The following is an 18,321-nucleotide window of genomic DNA, read 5'->3' on the forward strand; positions in this document are numbered from 1 at the left end:
CAAGCAGCCCCTCGAGAAGGGTGCTGACCTGGAGACTCCTACATTTCGACCATGGTCGGATGTGCGCAGCTCGATCGGGAATTACGTTAACTAAGTTAACTAACTAATGCATAATTATGTACGGAGTATGTAGTGGGTAGAAACAGAACATGCATAACCTCAGGGTTGTCTGTGCCATTATAATGATTACCATAGTTTGAGCTGCTCTAGATCTTGCAATATTACCCGAAGAACACGGCAAAGATAAGTGATAAGTTTTATATTACTTGGAGTCATTTTTCCTACATTTACTATGCTAAAGAAAAGGTTTATACATACGACCATAGGGTGTGGAGAACAGGGCTTCCCGTCCGCTCAGCCGTACTTAAGCCACACGCCGGCCGGTTAGTAGTTGGGTGGGTGACCACCAGCGAATCCCGGCTGTTGTATGTTTTTATTTTTTGTCTCACTGAGCAATACTTATTTTTACTGCTTCATGTGGTGCTATACGCTGGACCGAAATTATGCGTTCAAATTGGGGAAAACATCATGTTTTCTTGACGTTGAACTACCGTCTGATCATCGCAATCACCTTTCTCATCATCGACCTATGGCGGAGCTTTTACAGCTCTATGTTGACCTTGCATGTGTGCAAAATGCTATCATTCCATATCTAGGAAGCCAATCAATGGGACAAGCTGGAAGTATTCCATCGTCACTCCATTCATTAAAGGCACATCTGCTCCATATAATGGAGCACATCAATGAAAGAATCAATCAGGTATGCCAAATCAATTTCCCCGTTATCCAGTTGTTAACTGATAAGCAAGATTGTATCGCCTTCTTTGCTGTGGAAAGGTCTAGGTATCCAAACCGAGGTTGCCGCCCTCCAATTCGCATACCATTCAGTCATGACTGGTATTCTCTACTTATGCAAAGCCAACGACATTACCCGAACACCTTATCTCCAGTCCGCCCGCCAGGAACTATCGGCGTTAGTATCAATGTGTCTATCAGCGGAAAAGCAAAGTGTCGTTGCATTCTTACACTGGTAAGCCATCCCCACCATTAGGGGAAATCATATATTTAATAGGAATGATAGGACCATTCTATACTACTCCTTAACCGCATATTTCGTTCTCTTTTGCAACGTCGTCGCGACATCCAATCAAGACGATTACAACCTTCTGAAAACCATCGCAGATTGCCTCCGACAAAGCGGAACAGTGAGTAGGCCAATTTATCAACTCCAATCTCTTTCAAAGGTTCTTGTCGCTCTCTGCGGGTATTTTCAGTGAGAGGGATCAAGGCAAGATACAAACTATAGAACAACACCAAGGACATAGTCCACCTCGTCCAGTCCCACTGGGCACCAGCCCATTATAGATTCCCTGGAGTGACACCGATATTCCGTTTTTCCAGGCAATTTAGACTGGGGTGGAAGGTTATATGGATTCTTCTAATCTTCATGGGCATTTGCAGTGGCCGTATTTGGCGCTTGGTAACTTTGTTTTCCAGTTCTTTAGAGATGGGACTGATACTTAAGTGCGAGCTAATTGCCGTTCACTCGATGCATTGACATCCTATTGAGATGGCCCAGTTGGGTCAGACATATTATTTCTCTCCTGAGCTTGTTGATTCTACCTTCGTGTGCTTAAAGTGTGCCTGTTCTTTATACGTAATAATACAGACGGATAAGATGGTTTGCTCTCATCTATATATAACCGGGGACAGAATAAAGGTTTCTCAACGGGTAGTATTGATTCACATTGATCATTTTTACCACTCCTACTGCGAGCTTTTTTTTTTCCCATGACCATTCCTCTTACTACAACTGAAAGGCCAGGTGCAGATGGCCGCGCAAGAGTCTAGCTGCAGTAGAAGCACTTTCGCAAAGAAATGGCGGAAGATATGCTATTTGCACCCTCTAACTGCTTCATATTTCTAAGCAGCTACATCTTCCAAGCCCTATCCAACTCTGTCAGGCGCGGGTTGTCCATCATCGACGTATTCGAAGTCCTCACCACCGCGACCAATATCGGGCATGAAGAAGTGTTCTTTAGCACGAAAAAGCTTAACAGTAGGATTTATGCTGACTCTCTGTAATGAAACCGTTTATGAGCATCCGGAATCCTGAGACACTATAGAAGGTTGAGGGAATACTCACCTGTCCCAAATGATCAACCCCCACATAGTATAGTGGTATTTCCTTGTTGTTCGGGTTATCCTTGTTGTTCGGGTTATCCTTGTTGTTCGGGTTATCCTTGTTGTTCGGGTTATCCTTGTTGTTCGAGTTATCCTTGAGGTAACTCTGGGCTGCCAAGGTTGCGGGAATCTGGGCCACAGACTTGATGCCTTCTTTCTTTTGCTGGACACAGTTGGGGCAGCTACCTCCACCGTTCTGCTCGATGTTGGCACTGAAGTTATAGATACTTCCCACGAAGCTCTTAGACTCGGGACCTTGGAACTCATCGTCCTTCATGTCGCCAATGAAGATATTGATCTTGTACGGAGCGCCATTCAGAGCATATCTTTTCGTTCACCAAGGGAATCAGCATCGCAAAAAGAAACAATCAACCTTGAAAGATAGGACAAAAGTCACGTACCGGTCATATATAACGTTGACGACATATTCATAACCATTATACAATTGGAAATTGTCAAATGTGCTCCTCGTCTTACTCCCGTACAGATTTTCGATGTCGCTGCTGATCAACTCCACACTTCGATATTCATCGGGATTGTCGCCTTGGGTCATTTCATAGTCGAAGTTCAAGGTTCGCCAATCTTGGACATCGAACGAAGTGAAGGGCGTTCTGTTGGCGTCTTTGTGGAATGGAGTCAAAGGCTTTTTCAAAAGCTTTTTACTCTCATCATCGTCAAAGTACTTATCTGGATTTAGAACCTGCCAGATAGAAGTCAAGCGGTCGATATTACTGTCATGACGAATCAGACCCAGTAACCGGTGATGATATGATGTATGGGGTCTCACCAATGGTACACCCAGAAGATGGGGTCAAATGCTGCCATGAAGACACTACCCATGTGTCCTGCTCCCCAGAGCTTCATATCCTGTGTCCCAGGACGAACAAACATTGTTCCACCCACCCAATTCTGGAGTTGGTCAGTTGGAGCTAAGAGGTGCATGAAAAGATGGGCTTCCTTTCTAACTCACGTGGATATTGTTGTGAATGAATTCTAGCGACAGCCAATCCTTTGGCTTACCTTTTGGTAGCCCATTTGCGTACTTGGTGGTGGAAAAGGTAGCCCAGCTTGAGAAGTTGTACTTGAATAAACGGTAGGATAGCTCTTGCAGTGTCGGAACTGGCGTTGGTTTGTTTGCTTCCGGTGTCTTGTACCAAGCATGCTCGTTGAGGGCTAGGTTGGAGCGTAGCCAATTCTGCCCTCCATCAGCCCAGACAGACTCATCATAGCTATCCAAGATACCATATTTGGTAGTAGAGATACACTTGTCCCACTAAGTGAACGATTCCCGTGTCAGATAATGCGCCGTGAAAAAATAAGCAGGGGACCTCACAGGAAGTGTATATTCGTACACGTTATTGTGGTCATAGGTTTTCTCCCCAGTGATTCGGTATTCCGCCGGGTCCAATTGGCCCATAAGCTTCGGGGTAGTGTACTTGTAAAAGGGGTTGTCTCGGGCTTTGAGCTCGAGGTTGGAACCATCGGCAGTGGTCACATTAATGGTAACTTTGGGGAGCATAGCCAGGACGGGTAGTCTGAGCTCGCTAGGAACTTCATTTGGTTTGGGAATAGACGAAGGTTGGTCCGGGAACCTGGCAAAGTCCCAAAATGGAAGACGCCATTTTCCAGCTTCTTCCCTCCAGGTGGCCTTCTTTGCCTCAGGGACCTTGCCGGGGGTGTCGATGAACTTGATCATCGTTTCATAAATGGCTTGCTTTGAAATTTGTCAATGGATATTGCATCAACAAGAGTGACACGAGTATAATATTAAGAGCGAATTGATACCCACCTCGAAGATCGTCATGTAGACACGATGCCATGAGGGGAACGTATAGTCATTGTGGACACAGTATCCAGGAATCACATCATCATTCCCGTCTGGGTTGGGTTTCTTTGGGGCTGGCGCACCGTCCCAACTGACCCATGGGGCAGAATGGATGGCTGCCAGACGAAAGAAAGAGAGCTGGTCACTCAAAGGCGCCTTTTGAATTGTCTCCAGTGCCTCGATGAAAAGGGTAAGCTGGATGCGGTCCGCTCCCTGTTTGGTCTGCTCCTTATACCAGAGGTCGATGTCTTTGCGGACGTACGGACGACCCTTGGGATCTTTGGTTGGGATACCCGTGATAGGCTTGGAGGGGGGTTTGTCTGTCATGTTGATCGGTTTTGTGAAAACTAATTGGAATGATCAGAATCCTCGTTTGGCTGGAAGGACGTCTGGCTCAAAGAAACTCGGAGGGGCGAAGGACGAGGTATAAATAACTTAACCTCTATCATTCACCTTTTGACATTTCCACAAATTTCGACAGTAATCTATATCGAACATTCCGACAGAGGATTCGTATCGCGCTAAAGGGTGCTCAATCACACGACAAGCTGCAAGGAATCCCGAATGGAGAGTCTGATCTGCACTGCACAGCTTCTATTTCATTACTCCTCAAATCGTATTGGGGGTTGTAGTCGGCATATCAACGAATGACCTTGCAGCTTTGCCAAACCGCATTCATACTTTAGCATTACATAGGCCGTACAAGGGGGCCACAATGAGAAGACATTGGATGGTGGGAGACGGGGAGCTTCCGAACTCTCCATGTGAAAGAAACCACTCAAGATTCAAGGATGACAAATGGTAGAATGCCATCATGCCAGCACACATTCCCATCCAAGCGAGGTTATGGAGGAATATCATCCGATGTCGGGTGGGAAATCGCCGTAGCGAGACCTCTGCAAGTCGAGCCGTAGTTTCTAAACCCAGCACGTACGTCTTTTGCATTATGTCACGTTGCATGCTCTTCCGTCGTGTATTGAAAAGTCCATATTTTAACTATGGTAGTCAAAATAGCATAAGTAGCGATAGAAAATGAGCCGTTCTATCTCAAAGCATATGTATGTAGTGTGGCATGGTGTCCATTATATATTCCTATATACATCCAAGGCACTGATAGTGAGTCGATTTGAGAACATATATTGCGCTGGTTTGAGCAGAATAACAATTATGGGAGTAACAATCTGTCAGGTAGGTTGATCGAGCTTTCTATCTATCAACCTATCAAGAATAAGCCACCCCTTTCTGCAAGGGTATCTGCAGGATAATCTTGGTCACTGCAACTCACTACACTAGTAGTTGAAAAACCAGCCAATGGCATATAAGTGTATTCTCTTTGCAGAAGCACCTCATTGCTTCGTACGGTCTTGCCTGAAATGGTTGCTCCTACATGACACTGCCCATAGAGATAAGTGTAAGAGTGACCATTTCCGGTTATTCGATTTCGATATATATTTCGGCATTCCGAAAGACACTGACAACCACCCTAGTAGATACCACTAAATATGGACCAAATGTACTCTAACAACTGACTTCTTAATTCTATAAAGTATGCTCCATTTTGGCCTGCGAATGTAATATTCGGGCCAGGCCCTTCGATGAGGCATCAACACATCTTTGGGTGGATATGTTGCCAATAATAACATATGTTAAGAGGACTATCATTTCCAAATATATCCATATTGGGCAGGCAACGAGTGGAGAAGGAGATATACATGGATTACTTGTGAGCCATTCATTAACAGAAGAGAGATGTGAGTTGAATGGTTAAAACTATATGGCTTGTAGCGCGGGGCTAGGTATCTTTTCCACCCAAAGAGGGGTACGCAACCACCATTGGTGCATACGAGATATCTGATACATCACAGCTATACTATCATTAACGAAGACTGATTTGAGGTTACAATTATCAGACTTTACAGTTAAGGCATCCAATGAAGCATATAGAGAAGTACCACTAACTAGTTAGTGGATAATAGTCGCTTAATAAATGAGGGGTAGAAGTAGCCCGACGAGGTGTAGCTGAAAGATGCATAAACTCCACCATCCCATGCATGTCCATCATGTCACGTCGAGACTCGTAATCTCGTTCACGGTGCTTGAGAGTGTATTTCCAAATGGCCTGTTCTCTCGACACGCATCGGTCAAGGAGGGTGGTTTCCGCTATCTGTACATAGCTCTTTTTGGTATCCAAGGGGTGGAAGCGAGACGGCATCTAGAATAACATATTCAGCAGCTGCAGAAAACGCCACAGAAAATAAAGGTTTTGCATTCTCCCGATAAAACTGGTTCGTGATTTGTTAGGCTCTGGGATGTGGTGGTATAGGGAGCGTGTCTATCACGCCGAGGTAGATCAGGCGCTCTACATTCAGTCGCGGTAGAAGAGAGGTAGCAACATATAAGCCCATAGCAAAGTCCATTCATCTTAATTCTCAGTATCAGTAGTCGAAGCGACAATAGTCCCAATTATTTGGCTTGGAGTGAAACTGCGACTGACAATATGTCAATATGACACCCAAGAAATACGGAATCCTAATCGGGATCAATTACAGTGTCCGCCCGAAAACGTATTTGCAAAAATATTTTGAATCGTTATGTGGAGCCATCAACGATATTACCCAAGCGCAGGAATACATGGAAAGTCATCATTCATTCGAAAACTCCGAATCCTACCAAAGCTGTCGACACTTTGGTTCCGATGTATGCCTGATCCATCAGGCCGCAATGATCGCGCGGTTAGTTACATCCCAGCAGTCTGAGGGGCAGTATGCTTCTCAAACATCTCCTGAAGGAAAGGAATCTATCTACAGGAAGAAAAGGGTTTTATCTATGGGTTGTGTGGCTGCGCTAAGTGCTTTCTTTCTTTGTTCAGATGGCGGCGTTTGTCGATATCAGCCATCAGGGCATCAGGGCATTAGGGCAGCGTTGAGGCTCTGAGCCGTCACACGTGTAGATAATGAAAGCTGAGCAAGATGGCGTACATTTGATATTCATATAGACAGGCCGCGCTGGTCCATATTAAGGATCCATTTAGAAAGGGTTTCTTCAAGATTTGATAGTTTTCGACAATTTGCAGGCATTTCTCTGCGAGAGGTGGCACCATCAAGGCGGGTCATAAAGATCCTTTTAGGCACGTCGAAGGCCTTAGCACAGGCAGTTCTTGATGTAAATAAGCCTCTATGAAAGGCTTGAAGAGCTATTTCCATTCGCTCTTCCTTTGGTAGTTCAGTCATATTGAGTATGTTGATAAAAAGGCTTCATAAGTAGAGTATGATTGTTTAGGGGGGGGGGTGCTGCCGAATAGGCTCGTAGCGTCAATTTGCCAATAGGACGCCCTATTACCGAAACGCCTTCATATATCGTCAAGCTCAGAATCCCTTCTATTCGCAATCTGAAAATAGAATCGAGTTACACTCCAACCGAGGCTTCCGTGGGTTCCCCAAACCCTCGCAACAGAAACCAGAACCGGAGAATTTCTCATATACGGCGACCTAAGCGGGCTATGGTGGCCCCAGAATCTTCACAGGCCACTTGGAAATCGACTTAACTGAGATTCTCCCATATGGCAGCTACAAGATCAAGTAAAGCGGTCGACGCCAAAGCCGGGGAGGGAGATAGCTACTCGTCCTCGGTGAGAGCCAGGATGAAAGCTTCCACTCCCAACCTCGGCGTTTGCACACATGCGTTTCGACAAAACCAGACATTTTGTGCTCTAAAAAAAAAAGCTCAGGACCAACGAGGGTTGAGAGCAACGAAAAGAACCTTTCATTTAATTCAGTCAAGAATAATATGCACGTGTCCTTTCAGCAGCTTTTTATGATCTCAGCAATCTTCTCTCATGTTTGGGCAAGGCGAAAAACTTCGAAGACAAGCATGGGTCTTGCCACCAGGGAAAGTTCGAGGAAATGCTGTAACCCAACTTTAAGGGGATGATTCATGTATTGATATTGAAGGTAATTGGGATGAAGGTCCTCAAAAGTTCTACCTTAGCATGAGCGCCTCCGAGGCAATCCCCAGCTCCTTGCTAACTCTCTCTAGGCCTTCACTCTGCACATTGGCGTACCACTCATGAAGGTCGAATACTTTCGCACCAAGTGCTTCTTCTAGTCCATATTGATCTGAAGAAGAGAGTGCTAACTTTGGTGGTTCATTGGGTTTGTTACCCGATTGCAAGTTGGACTGGAAGATACCCGCAGCGGAAAATGGCAGGAAGTCTTCGTAGGTGATAGGGGAGGCCTCTACAACTCCATTGTCAATCAAGTGTTCGAGCAAAGAACCGTGTTTCAGATCCAGGCTTGACTTCTGGATGCCTTTCTTGGTACAGTGGAAATGACAATAGATGAGCCCTTGTTTCCAGAGCTCAGGCCAAGTGTCAGGGTATTCCTTGAATACTTCCGTGGCAATGGCATCGGCTTCATCAGCATTGGCACCAGCGGCTCTCTTCTGGCTTTCGTGCAATAGCCGGTCATAGAGGTACCGACCCTTGGGCGTAACTGCGGCACCTCGTTGCTCGATTTCGCCAAATCGGGCTTTGTGATTGGCCACGATCAACGCCCCTCGGGACTCCGAAACATTGATACCAATACCGCTATCCAAATCGCTTTGCCTGAATTGAACTGCCTCTTCAAGAGCAAGAAAGCTTGTCTGACGTAGCAAAATGGGGCATTTTCGAGGCGGGGGTCCCTCAATATGTGCTTTCACAGCCATGCCAGCTGCCTTCAAGGATGATTGCACGGCCGATATCTCCAAGGTCCGCGGCGTTAGGTGGTTGATATGAGCGCTCTGGAAGGATGCAATGTCCGCAAGGATAGGGTGCTCGGCTTTCAAGGTCTGATATTGATCGAACGTTGCCGCAGCCATACACTGCCAACTGAAAGTGGCCAGAGCCTGGGGAATGAAGGTTTTGGCTTGATCTTCTGTCAGCCACCCGCCCTGCGCCTCTGCGGTCACCAAAATGTCGAGTAGGTCATTGCTGAAGATCTTTCTTTTGTCGAGCAGTTCCAAAGCAAGCTGGCGTGCCTCCGCCGATGCAAGCAATTCCGGTCTTAGCAGGGTGGTGAATACCCGGAAGGGATTTTGGTCGAGACTTGAGACCGACGTGGGACGAAAGCACGTCGCATGCATCGGCAGACCGGCAATAGATAGATCGTAATATCCCACTGGCTGCAGTCCCAGGAGGCCAAAAATCCGTTTAACTGTCCGGAGCTCGAATGGGGTGCCTAGGCGGATAGCTCCGTGTCGCTCTAGGGTCAGCCTCTCTGAGCTGGTAATTATTGCAGACGCATCATTTCCTTGGCCGTTTCGAGTGCAATTTTGGAAGGCCTGTGCATTGACGTCGCGCACAATATCAATCAGGTCTCCGTACAACGGCACCTCTGCACGATACATGGAAGACATGGCCGTGGCAAATCGAGCTCGCAGTAAGTCGCGGTCAACAAACATTGGGGCATGCTGGGCAGTTGTCGTCGAACCCATTATGTTCCAATGTTAATATCGGGGTTCGGCTGATATCCCGTAGCGATAGTCGGAGGTCTTGGGATCAGAGAAATCCAACTCGTTCCCAGAGACGTAGTTATACCCATAATGACACAGTCTAGAGTATCCAATCAAGCCGAGAGCATCAATGCTACCGAAACTCTTCCGAGATACGAGCTCACCCATTGATGCAATGGAACGACAAGGAGTGGCGCGACTCCGGCGATATGGGTGGTGCTCCGACGGCCGGCTGGACTTCGGCCGGACGGGTCAGCCACGCCACGGCGCAGCAAAGGGAAGGGGTAAATACATAGTGGATAATGCAGCAAAGGGCTTTGGAGAACCAAAAAAAAAAAAAAAAAGAAAAGAAAAGAAAAGAAAATCACCTTCGAGGCGTCGGTTCCTGCCCAGGTGGTCCCGAGGTCATCTCGCTTTGTAGACGGTACCTGGGTAGATGTCGTTGGTCCCTCGCTCATCCAACGAATACTGTGCTAGATGCAGAGACATGTGAGCGGTAGTGCTGATAACACATTAGCTCCGTTAGAGTTAGGGAAAGAAGATGACAACAGCCTTAACGGTTTCAATTGATTGTTCGGTTGATTAGTGTAGAATACATGGGAATAGGGAGAAAAAACTATGCAACAAAGAAAGTAATAGGTTACATATAGGCGCTTGGCCAAACAGACATAGTATGCCTGAAGCATATGCATGTCTACAAGACATACGTCTCGGAACCTTGAGGTAGACATCCAACTGCATATATACCTAGATACATTGTTTTCCACCAAGCTGTTGCTTTGATGGGAAACTGTCTGGAGCACCGAGTCTGAGCCAATGAATTATATAGCCGTGAGCCAGCTAGTCCTCTGTGAATATACGTATAGTTCTAAGTAACATGTATTAGGGTGGCTGTCTCTAATCCAGCCCATAATCGAAAGCAGACTCTTAGAGAGCGTCGAAGCGATCCTGGGCCTCGAGGACGGCCTGGGGAGCCTTCCCGACCAAGGACTCATAAATTTGTGGATCGCTGGCGCCCTCCAAGCCGAATAGCACGACTTGACTGGGGCTGTTCAGACCAAGCTTCTCGCGCAATGATGGATCCGCACTTGATCCCAATATAACTCCCATGCTGGCCGCCGAAGACTCGCCGCATACTACGGGAGTATCACCCTCTGCTCCGTCGGCCAATGCCTTCATACCGTCCACGGCTATGGAGTCAGGGACGGCCACATAATCGCTCGCAAGCCAGGTGAGAACTTTCAAAGCCACAGGAGACGGCGCACGACAGGCCAGACCAGCCATGAGTGTGCGCAAGGATCCTCCAGACTGGCGAGCCTCCCCGTGTTTCGCACTCTGTAAGAGGCAGTCCGCCTCGGATGGCTCCACAACAACGAAGCGAGGTAGGCTTATTGTGGAACCGGTCGCGGAGGACTGTTGAATTTCATGGAAATGGTTGTAGAATCCCTGAAAGATGGCTGCTGCAATGCTTCCTACACAGCCGCACACGAAGACGTGTGTGATTTTGTCCACCGTGGGGATTATACTCAGCGCCTTGTCTAAGACGACCATGTATGCGTTCATGACGTGTTGAGGGACATCGTTGTCAAAGTCGGACCAAGAGGTACTACTGACAAAGTACCACCCGTTCATTCGGGCATCTTTCTTGGCGCGTGCCACGGATGCTTCGTATTCTCCATCGATACGGATGACGATGGCCCCAAGCTCCTTCATCCGGTCGGCACGGCCATCACTGACATGGCCATGGATATAGACAACACAGCGGCAGCCGAAGACTTGAGCTCCGTAGGCAAGACCGCGGCCCTGGTTACCGTCCGTGGCAACGCTCACGGTGACTCGCTAGGTGATGTCGCGGTATTTCAAAAGGCGAAGCTCAGCTGATGAAGGGCACACTCCTATCTTCGAATAAACCTCATCTGCCAGAATCTTGTAGACGGCGTAAGGCGCGCCCAGTGCTTTGAAGGAGCCCATGTCGAAGCCAAAACGCTTGCTTTCATCTTTCATGAACAGCTTGTCGATACCCACTTTCTGGGCGAGGCCGGGAAGAATGCGCAGCGGCCGAGGACTATATTCAGCCCAGATTCGAAGTCTGGTTCATTATTTTCTTGTCGCACCGAATCCACAGAGCCAAATCCGCAGAAAGATGCATGTGGCGGGTGGATTTCTTTGCTGCTCCCATCGAACTCAAAAAGGTTGTTCGGCAGAAAACGTTGACGCCGAGACCCGCTCCGGCCTCACAGAACTACCTGACCATGAGTCACCGGGAGTGTAGCATAACCGCCCCGCAGCCTTATTTAAGACTCATTTGTTCAAAAGTTCCATCACCCGTGGCAGGTTTCAATAACAACTCCAGTAAAATGGCCTCACAGTCGAAAATCCTCCCCCAATTGACTTCCTCCAAGCTCTTTCTCACCGAAGCCGGAATCGAAACCACTCTCGTCTACAAAAAGAATATCCATCTCCCCTGCTTCTCTACTCTCCCGCTCCTCAGCACCGAAGAGGGAACGCAAACTCTCCTCTCCATCTACCAAGAATATGTCAATATCGCTCTCGCTCATTCAACCGGCATCGTACTCGAAACCCGAACATGGCGAGGCTCTCCCTCATGGTCCTCCAAACTCCACCTCTCCATCCAGCAGGTTCTCGATCTGAACCGCGCAGCAGTCAAGGTTCTCCATGACCTCCGTCGCAAAGTCGAAACTGCATCTACTCCTATTGTTATCAGTGGGACCCTTGGAACTATTCAAGATGCTTACGAGGATTCTACGGAAACGGTTTCCTTCTCCCAGGCACAGGAAAACTACCGCTCTCAAGTCCATGTCCTCGCCGAAGAAGGCATAGACATGTTGTCCATGATGACTGTAACTAATCTCAACGAGGCCATTGCAGCAGTGAGTGTGGCGCGAGAGTTTAATCTCCCGATTCACGTCTCGTTTAGCCTCGAGACAGACGGACGGCTGCAAGGAGGAAGAACCCTTGATGATGTGATTCGTGAAGTGGATCGTGTGACGGAAAATTATACAACGTATTTCGGGGTGAATTGCGCGCATCCACATCATATTATGACAGCGTTACGGGGTGTCTCTGAGGATGTGAGGTCGAGGATTGGGTCGATTCGAGGGAATGCAAGCCTTAAGAGCCACGAACAGCTTGATAACACGCTGGTCCTAGATCGAGGCGATGTTTCAGTTTATGTTCGGGAATTTAATGGGCTGTTAAATATGTTGCCAGAACTGAAAGTGGTAGGGGGTTGTTGTGGCACAGATGAAGAGCATATTGACACTCTTGCAAGAAGAGTTTATTCTTTTGGTTGTTAAAAGCCAGTCAAACAAGCATACTGCTTTGCTGACCAAAATATTAAAACCCTCATCCCAGTGTTAGTGTTCAAGAATCATCCTCGGCTACTTTTTTCCTTTTTCCCGATAGTTTCATGTTTCTACTAGTATATCCTGTCAAATATCGGTAACTTCATTGCACGTCATTTCTGCTTGTCGCTTCCCCCCACCCCCCAAAAAAAAAAAAAAAATAGAATCAATGCTTGACGACGTCCTCTTGTCGCCACAACTACCTCTTCGGCATGACAAGAAACCAGGTGGGTGGTTCAATAATGAGGCGCGTAGATGGGTTGCAAGTAACATGGTAGACACACCAATGACACCATCCAGCCGTATACCATCTAGGGGTATACCGTCCAGGAAGAAATTATAAAGGACACGCCACGCCATTCATTTGCTTGGTTACTTTTCACGATCAAATTCGCTCTCATTAGGGTTTAGTTTATTCCCAGAAGGTGTTTAGTAGAGACCGCATCTGCAAGCAATGGGAACGAAAATGGAAAACCTCCACGAAGGGGAGCCACCTCCGGAAGATTGACAGCAAGCTGCCCGTCACCCATATCAGACAATTGTATGTTTCGTTGCCGCGAAACCGAGCGTACCTGCTACCCACGCGAAGACACTCCGGTTCCGCGATGACGATAAGTGTTGGTGTGAAGGCCAGGAAACGGTGCTCCATGTTCTGGTGGACTGTCCGCTCCTGGAGAAAGCCAGAGGAGGCTTTTGGTGATCCTCCACTTCTACTAGGTGAACAGAGAGGAAAAAGAAAGAGTAAATGAAATAAAAACAACTACAGTACTACTACTAGTAGTTACTTCCCATCCGCGCCGTTGGGTGTCGGACCATGGCTACGGCTACCAGAAAACCAAAGGAATTTCTATGCATTCTTCCTGATAAGCCTAATGCTCTTGATATTAGGCAGAAAGTCAGGCCGTGAGTCCTTGTGAGTTGCGTTTTATTGATCTCTGATCTAATCTTTAACAGTATCCATTACGAAGGAATAAAGCCTCTTGTTGAAACAGGAAGATTGGTTGCTGGTGGTATGTTCCTCACTTCTTACGGTATACAAGTATCTTGAAGCTAAATGGTCAAGGCGCCATGCTTGAAAAACACCCCGCAGAAGGCGAAGATGCGCTGTTCAAAGGTAGCATGATTGTCTATACAGGAGAAAGTGTTGAGGATATCCGCGAGGCAATCAATGGTGACATTTACGCTAAAAGTAGTGTCTGGGATCTGGAGAAAGTCCAAATCATTCCTGTAAGTGTTTCCCCCGGTGCTGAGTGATGGAAATTTGCTAATTATTTGTTAAGTATGTTTCAGCAGTGCGCAAGCCCATGCCTTGAGAACAACGCTACATGTACATAGTCTAAAAGCTATACAACAGCAATAAAGTCAACCTGAATATCCACTCCGGCAGGAAGTTTAGACACCTCCGCCATGGACTGAGCAGGCTTATGAGGGAAGACTGGGTCGTACACTTTGGAGAATTCCGGCATGATGCTCGCGTCTTTGATATACACCTAGGAATCAATGCGTGTTGGCTATGGGGTCCATACATAGAGAGTGAAGGCTACTCACCACAACCTTAACAACTCTGTCCAGGCTAGATCTGGCTTCCTTGAGAATCGCTTCTGTATTTCTGATGATAGCTTGCGTCTTCTCTGTCACAGACCCGGTGATAAGATTGCCCTGCGAATCCGCGGGGATCTGGCCAGAGAGCCAGGCATGGCCGGCAGCTTTGATGGCTTGAGACTGTTGTATATCAGCACCCAATTCTAATTTTGCACATATGTTCCACGAAACATATGTAGTGTGCAAAGGCTATATGGATGTCTCTATCAGCAAATAAAGCCCGATTCACCAAGTCAATACATGTACTCACGGCGATGCGTCTTATCCGTATACACGGAAGTCACGGTAGACTTCTCTCATCGGCTGTTGGGATACCATGCTGGAACGAGGCTCGACGCTTCGAGATAGTTTTTGCAAGCGTTGAGTAACGATGATAAAGCCGCGCAATGCCTGCCGGAACATTTTTTGCAGCGAGGATTCTGAGGGACTACTAAGATGAATCCAAACGAGAGCGATATTATAATGATTGATCGGTGGATTGATTGATAAGATCTCGGATCGCAGCACCGACATTTATGTAGACCAAGATTTAACCAATCACGCGATGTTGGTTAATCGACTCGGATCCACAGTCGGAGGAGGGCCCCAATGGTTGGTCAACAGCCGAAAAGTCTTATACATATCGCTATTATTAATTCAAATCAACCATCAACCATTTAATTGTTTAAAAGATAAGGGATTTCTTTAGAGACTTATTCTCAAAATCGTTATTGGCAAAGGTAGCCCATTGAATCATGGCGATGAGTGTGAAGACTGTTGGGCGACTTGTATCTCAAGAGGTTTGCATTGTCCCTTAAGCGATTCCGGAATTGTCTGCTAACTGTAGTTTACAGATCTACATTATCTTCAAGCTTTATTCAAACTGAGAGGATACCTTTTAGAAGCCTCCGAATGAGCTCCAGCGCAGCTGCCGCAGCTGCAGCAACGCCCAAAGAAGACACCGTCTCTGCAGCCAAAGCCAACTACAAGATCGTCGCGGACGTGGGCGACTTCAATAAGACACAGTCCCAACGCCCCAAATTCTACCACAGCAAACCCATTGAAGTCACCCAATCTCCAAACCCAAACTGGGAGTACGGACAAGGCGTGCCTGATGATGGCGCAAGCGCTGGCAAAAAAAAAAAAACACCGCGAAATTGACCCCTATGCACCTGAAAGGCCAATGGTTAGTAACTATCAACTACTGGTTTCGGGAATCACGCCTCGTCCGATTGAGTTCCTGAGCACTGTATCTGGTAGTGATGATGATGGGAAATTCACAAAGAACCTTTCACCGTTCAGTTACTTCCAAGTCATCGATCACGACCCGCCAATGTTTATCATTGGATTCTCATCCCACCCAGAGCGCGTCAAGAATACATTCCACAACCTGAAGGAAACCAGTGAGGTAGTGATCAACACCATTTCAGAGAACATGATCGAGGCCGTCAACGCTACCTCCATCGATGCTCCATACGGCGTCTCTGAATGGGAGGTATCCGGTCTCCATGAAGCCCCGACAAAAACCGTCAAACCATCCCGTGTACAGGAATCAGTTTTCTCAACTGAAGGAAAAGTGGTTGATATTAAAGAGTTCGAGGACCATGTACAGCCTGGTATGAGTATTGCCTCGCTGGTGCTTGTCAAGGCTACGCGGTTTTGGGTCCAGGAGGATGCTGTGAATGCAGAGTTGAGTCATCTTGATTTGAACAAGTCGCGGCCGTTGGGGCAGCTCGGTGGGATTTCGTATGGGCGTGTTACATCGACTTTCGAGCAGCTAAGGAGGAGATGGAACGAGGAGTATCCTAAGAGAGGTATTGAGTCGGTTGGAAGAGTCGAAACCAAGGACTGAATAAGTTCCTGTTTATACATTTGCATTGTGAATATCGTTGATTACATCTCAAATAAAGCACTTTGTTAACAATTCATGTCACTGAACCTGGGAGTCCAACGCCGCATCAATGCCAATATCAACAAACGCCGCCGTCCGGACAAGGAAACGAAGAAGTGTTAGCGCGGCCGCACGGCCCACAGACAAAACTCTTCTTGTTCCCGTAGACAGACTCAGTATTCTCGTCGATGGCTACAATAGTCTAGATAGGAACTTCGTTCATTAGTATCTACTATTCCAAGCCCGTGACAGATACTGCCATCATTTTATGTCAATAGCGACTCATTTTGTGCTTATGCCTATACTCTGTACCCGCTGGTAATCAATGGACGAAGCTATGCACAGACATACTCAAAACACTAAAAAACAAGCCTAGAGGTCCCAAATTCTCAAGACTCCATCCATATCGGGGACAACAACAAATTTTGAATCCCTTGAGCAAACCATCTCCGAAATAGGACATTTGTCTATCTTACCCCCCACCCCCCTTGTAAATTGCCGCTTGAGATTGCTTTCAAAATCATACGCCTCCACGGTTCCCTCTCTAATCTGAAACACCAACTTCCGGCCACCATCCACAAACTGCACTGCTCGAGTGGTAGCAAAGCGACGCATCAGGAGATCATCAAATGCTAGACACCATCGCATCCGCTCCTCTCCCGTGTATGGATCCCAGATGCAAAGCGTTCCTTCATCAGCCTCGTTGGCTAGCATGGTCCCATCATGACTCCAGGACAGAGAACGTGCCGAGCGATGCAATCCATCAAAGCGAGACACTGGTTGCTCCGTGGCGATGTCGTAGACGTGGACATGGGTCTTTGGATTCCCTTGGTTAATGGCAAGGTACTTTTGATCCGGAGAGAAGGCTCCGCTCCAGAGCTGGCCGCCAAAAGGCCCCAAGACGTGAAGACAGGACCCAGAACTGGCATCCCAGACCCGTGTTGTGCGATCCCATGCGACGGATGCGACCAGCTTGTTATCTGGGCTCATGGCAGCCCACGTTATAGAGTCCGTGTGGCCCAGCAGTTTGTGTCGAAAGGACCTAGTCTCGATATTCCACAGATTGACACAGGGAAGGGACGCAGCTTCACGTGTTTCGTCTTGGGTTGTTTCGTTCTGGCTAATAAAGATCATCGTTTTGCCGTCAGGACTGAACGAGCCTAGTTCGCCCTCGAAGCAGAGTCTGTGTTCTTGCTCATGTATTGTCTTGGCTGCGAGTTTCCCCTGCTCGTCCAGCTCCCACAGAATAACCATGGTCTTCTCACCACCACCTTGTGACGCTAAAACATAGCGGGTGTCTTTGCCATTGCTGTTCTCAACAAAACCTGGCGCAAACTTAACAGTCTCAATCAGCTCTCCATCTGTCAGCACTTCGAGACGCTCCTGCGTAGCAACATCAAAGACGTGTAATTCTTCATCGACCCCAACTGCAACAAACCTATCATCAGGACTAAGAGTGGGCGTTGTTGCTGTTCCATCCAGCCGAATCTTCGCTCTCTCTTGACCCCATTGTTTCGGATGGTCTGGAGCCCAGGCTGCAGGCTTTCCAGAGGGAGAAGTGAAATCACGCTCAAGGGTGTAGGTAAAATCTTCCACGAATTTTCTTCCGTTCATTGACATGGACATTTGTATGGTTTGTACTGTATCTGCTCTGACGCATCGCTTTTTGGAATTTCAGCGTGGCTGAGCCAAAATGGTAAGCCGACAGTGATATGTTCGCGCGCTTTGACCCTGCGAATAATTGACATGCATGACAGAGAAATGCTAGCAGTAACGTGTACACTTGAGAGAGGTTGTAGGTCGGAGCGCTCACGCTGGCCTATATCATCGGACCGGCGAAACTAATCGGTCCGACATTATTCCTTATCAGTTTCTTTGTGAAACGGATAAACCAATGTAGCGGTTAAAAGTCCGTATCGGGGAAGTCGGGGGAGTCGATTATCCGGACTGCACGAGGCTGTAAGCGACAAATTTAATTACACTAA

At 47.4% G+C, this 18,321-nt stretch overlaps 8 protein-coding genes across 8 annotated transcripts; 3 read left to right on the forward strand and 5 right to left on the reverse strand.

Annotated features, from left to right (window-relative positions):
* Positions 1 to 1,575: 1,575 nt before the first annotated feature.
* On the reverse strand, positions 1,576 to 4,468 carry ASPGLDRAFT_53424 (uncharacterized protein). Its single transcript, XM_022547972.1, has 7 exons — positions 3,974 to 4,468; positions 3,518 to 3,898; positions 3,155 to 3,457; positions 2,972 to 3,093; positions 2,586 to 2,915; positions 2,147 to 2,510; positions 1,576 to 2,079 (listed from the first exon to the last, which is right to left on the reverse strand). Exons 1-7 carry the CDS (start codon positions 4,334 to 4,336, stop codon positions 1,948 to 1,950), a joined length of 1,995 nt encoding a protein of 664 aa, XP_022395351.1. The 5' UTR covers positions 4,337 to 4,468; the 3' UTR covers positions 1,576 to 1,947.
* A 3,519-nt stretch (positions 4,469 to 7,987) lies between these two features.
* ASPGLDRAFT_70634 (uncharacterized protein) lies at positions 7,988 to 9,448 on the reverse strand (the record flags this gene model as incomplete). The annotated part of the gene is made up of 1 exon (XM_022549506.1): positions 7,988 to 9,448. The coding sequence occupies one exon, from the start codon at positions 9,446 to 9,448 to the stop codon at positions 7,988 to 7,990; it is 1,461 nt and encodes a 486-aa protein (XP_022395352.1).
* Positions 9,449 to 10,305: 857 nt separating this feature from the next.
* On the reverse strand, positions 10,306 to 11,636 carry ASPGLDRAFT_53426 (uncharacterized protein). The gene has a single exon (XM_022547973.1). The coding sequence runs from the start codon at positions 11,210 to 11,212 to the stop codon at positions 10,427 to 10,429; it is 786 nt and encodes a 261-aa protein (XP_022395353.1). The 5' UTR covers positions 11,213 to 11,636; the 3' UTR covers positions 10,306 to 10,426.
* A 27-nt stretch (positions 11,637 to 11,663) lies between these two features.
* On the forward strand, positions 11,664 to 13,004 carry ASPGLDRAFT_53427 (uncharacterized protein). Its single transcript, XM_022547974.1, has one exon. It carries the CDS (start codon positions 11,857 to 11,859, stop codon positions 12,814 to 12,816), a length of 960 nt encoding a protein of 319 aa, XP_022395354.1. The 5' UTR covers positions 11,664 to 11,856; the 3' UTR covers positions 12,817 to 13,004.
* A 674-nt stretch (positions 13,005 to 13,678) lies between these two features.
* ASPGLDRAFT_30482 (YciI family protein) lies at positions 13,679 to 14,177 on the forward strand (the record flags this gene model as incomplete). Its single annotated transcript, XM_022543955.1, has 4 exons — positions 13,679 to 13,767; positions 13,819 to 13,874; positions 13,928 to 14,091; positions 14,145 to 14,177. 4 exons carry the CDS (start codon positions 13,679 to 13,681, stop codon positions 14,175 to 14,177), a joined length of 342 nt encoding a protein of 113 aa, XP_022395355.1.
* On the reverse strand, positions 14,146 to 14,868 carry ASPGLDRAFT_62381 (RidA family protein; the record flags this gene model as incomplete). Its single annotated transcript, XM_022548528.1, has 3 exons — positions 14,146 to 14,354; positions 14,413 to 14,586; positions 14,740 to 14,868. The coding sequence occupies 3 exons, from the start codon at positions 14,866 to 14,868 to the stop codon at positions 14,208 to 14,210; spliced, it is 450 nt and encodes a 149-aa protein (XP_022395356.1). The 3' UTR covers positions 14,146 to 14,207.
* Positions 14,869 to 15,357: 489 nt separating this feature from the next.
* ASPGLDRAFT_78082 (flavin reductase family protein) lies at positions 15,358 to 16,297 on the forward strand (the record flags this gene model as incomplete). The annotated part of the gene is made up of 2 exons (XM_022549941.1): positions 15,358 to 15,539; positions 15,625 to 16,297. The coding sequence occupies 2 exons, from the start codon at positions 15,358 to 15,360 to the stop codon at positions 16,295 to 16,297; spliced, it is 855 nt and encodes a 284-aa protein (XP_022395357.1).
* Positions 16,298 to 16,692: 395 nt separating this feature from the next.
* On the reverse strand, positions 16,693 to 18,239 carry ASPGLDRAFT_53428 (WD40 repeat domain-containing protein). The gene has a single exon (XM_022547975.1). It carries the CDS (start codon positions 17,960 to 17,962, stop codon positions 16,709 to 16,711), a length of 1,254 nt encoding a protein of 417 aa, XP_022395358.1. The 5' UTR covers positions 17,963 to 18,239; the 3' UTR covers positions 16,693 to 16,708.
* Between the last annotated feature and the right edge of the window lie 82 nt (positions 18,240 to 18,321).

Source organism: Aspergillus glaucus (assembly GCF_001890805.1).
Source record: "Aspergillus glaucus CBS 516.65 unplaced genomic scaffold ASPGLscaffold_43, whole genome shotgun sequence".
NCBI lineage: Eukaryota > Fungi > Ascomycota > Eurotiomycetes > Eurotiales > Aspergillaceae > Aspergillus > Aspergillus glaucus.

What these genes read in the sequence shown, in the direction of transcription:
- ASPGLDRAFT_53424 (XM_022547972.1), bottom strand. Translation starts at nt 4,336, where the DNA reads ATGACAGACAAACCCCCCTCCAAGCCTATCACGGGTATCCCAACCAAA. An exon ending in TGTACGAATATACACTTCCT is followed by an intron (nt 3,458 to 3,517) that starts GTGAGGTCCCCT and finishes TCGTTCACTTAG; the next exon opens with TGGGACAAGTGTATCTCTAC. An exon ending in GTCAACGTTATATATGACCG is followed by an intron (nt 2,511 to 2,585) that starts GTACGTGACTTT and finishes GTGAACGAAAAG; the next exon opens with ATATGCTCTGAATGGCGCTC.
- ASPGLDRAFT_53426 (XM_022547973.1), bottom strand. Translation starts at nt 11,212, where the DNA reads ATGAAGGAGCTTGGGGCCATCGTCATCCGTATCGATGGAGAATACGAA.
- ASPGLDRAFT_53427 (XM_022547974.1), top strand. Translation starts at nt 11,857, where the DNA reads ATGGCCTCACAGTCGAAAATCCTCCCCCAATTGACTTCCTCCAAGCTC.
- ASPGLDRAFT_53428 (XM_022547975.1), bottom strand. Translation starts at nt 17,962, where the DNA reads ATGTCCATGTCAATGAACGGAAGAAAATTCGTGGAAGATTTTACCTAC.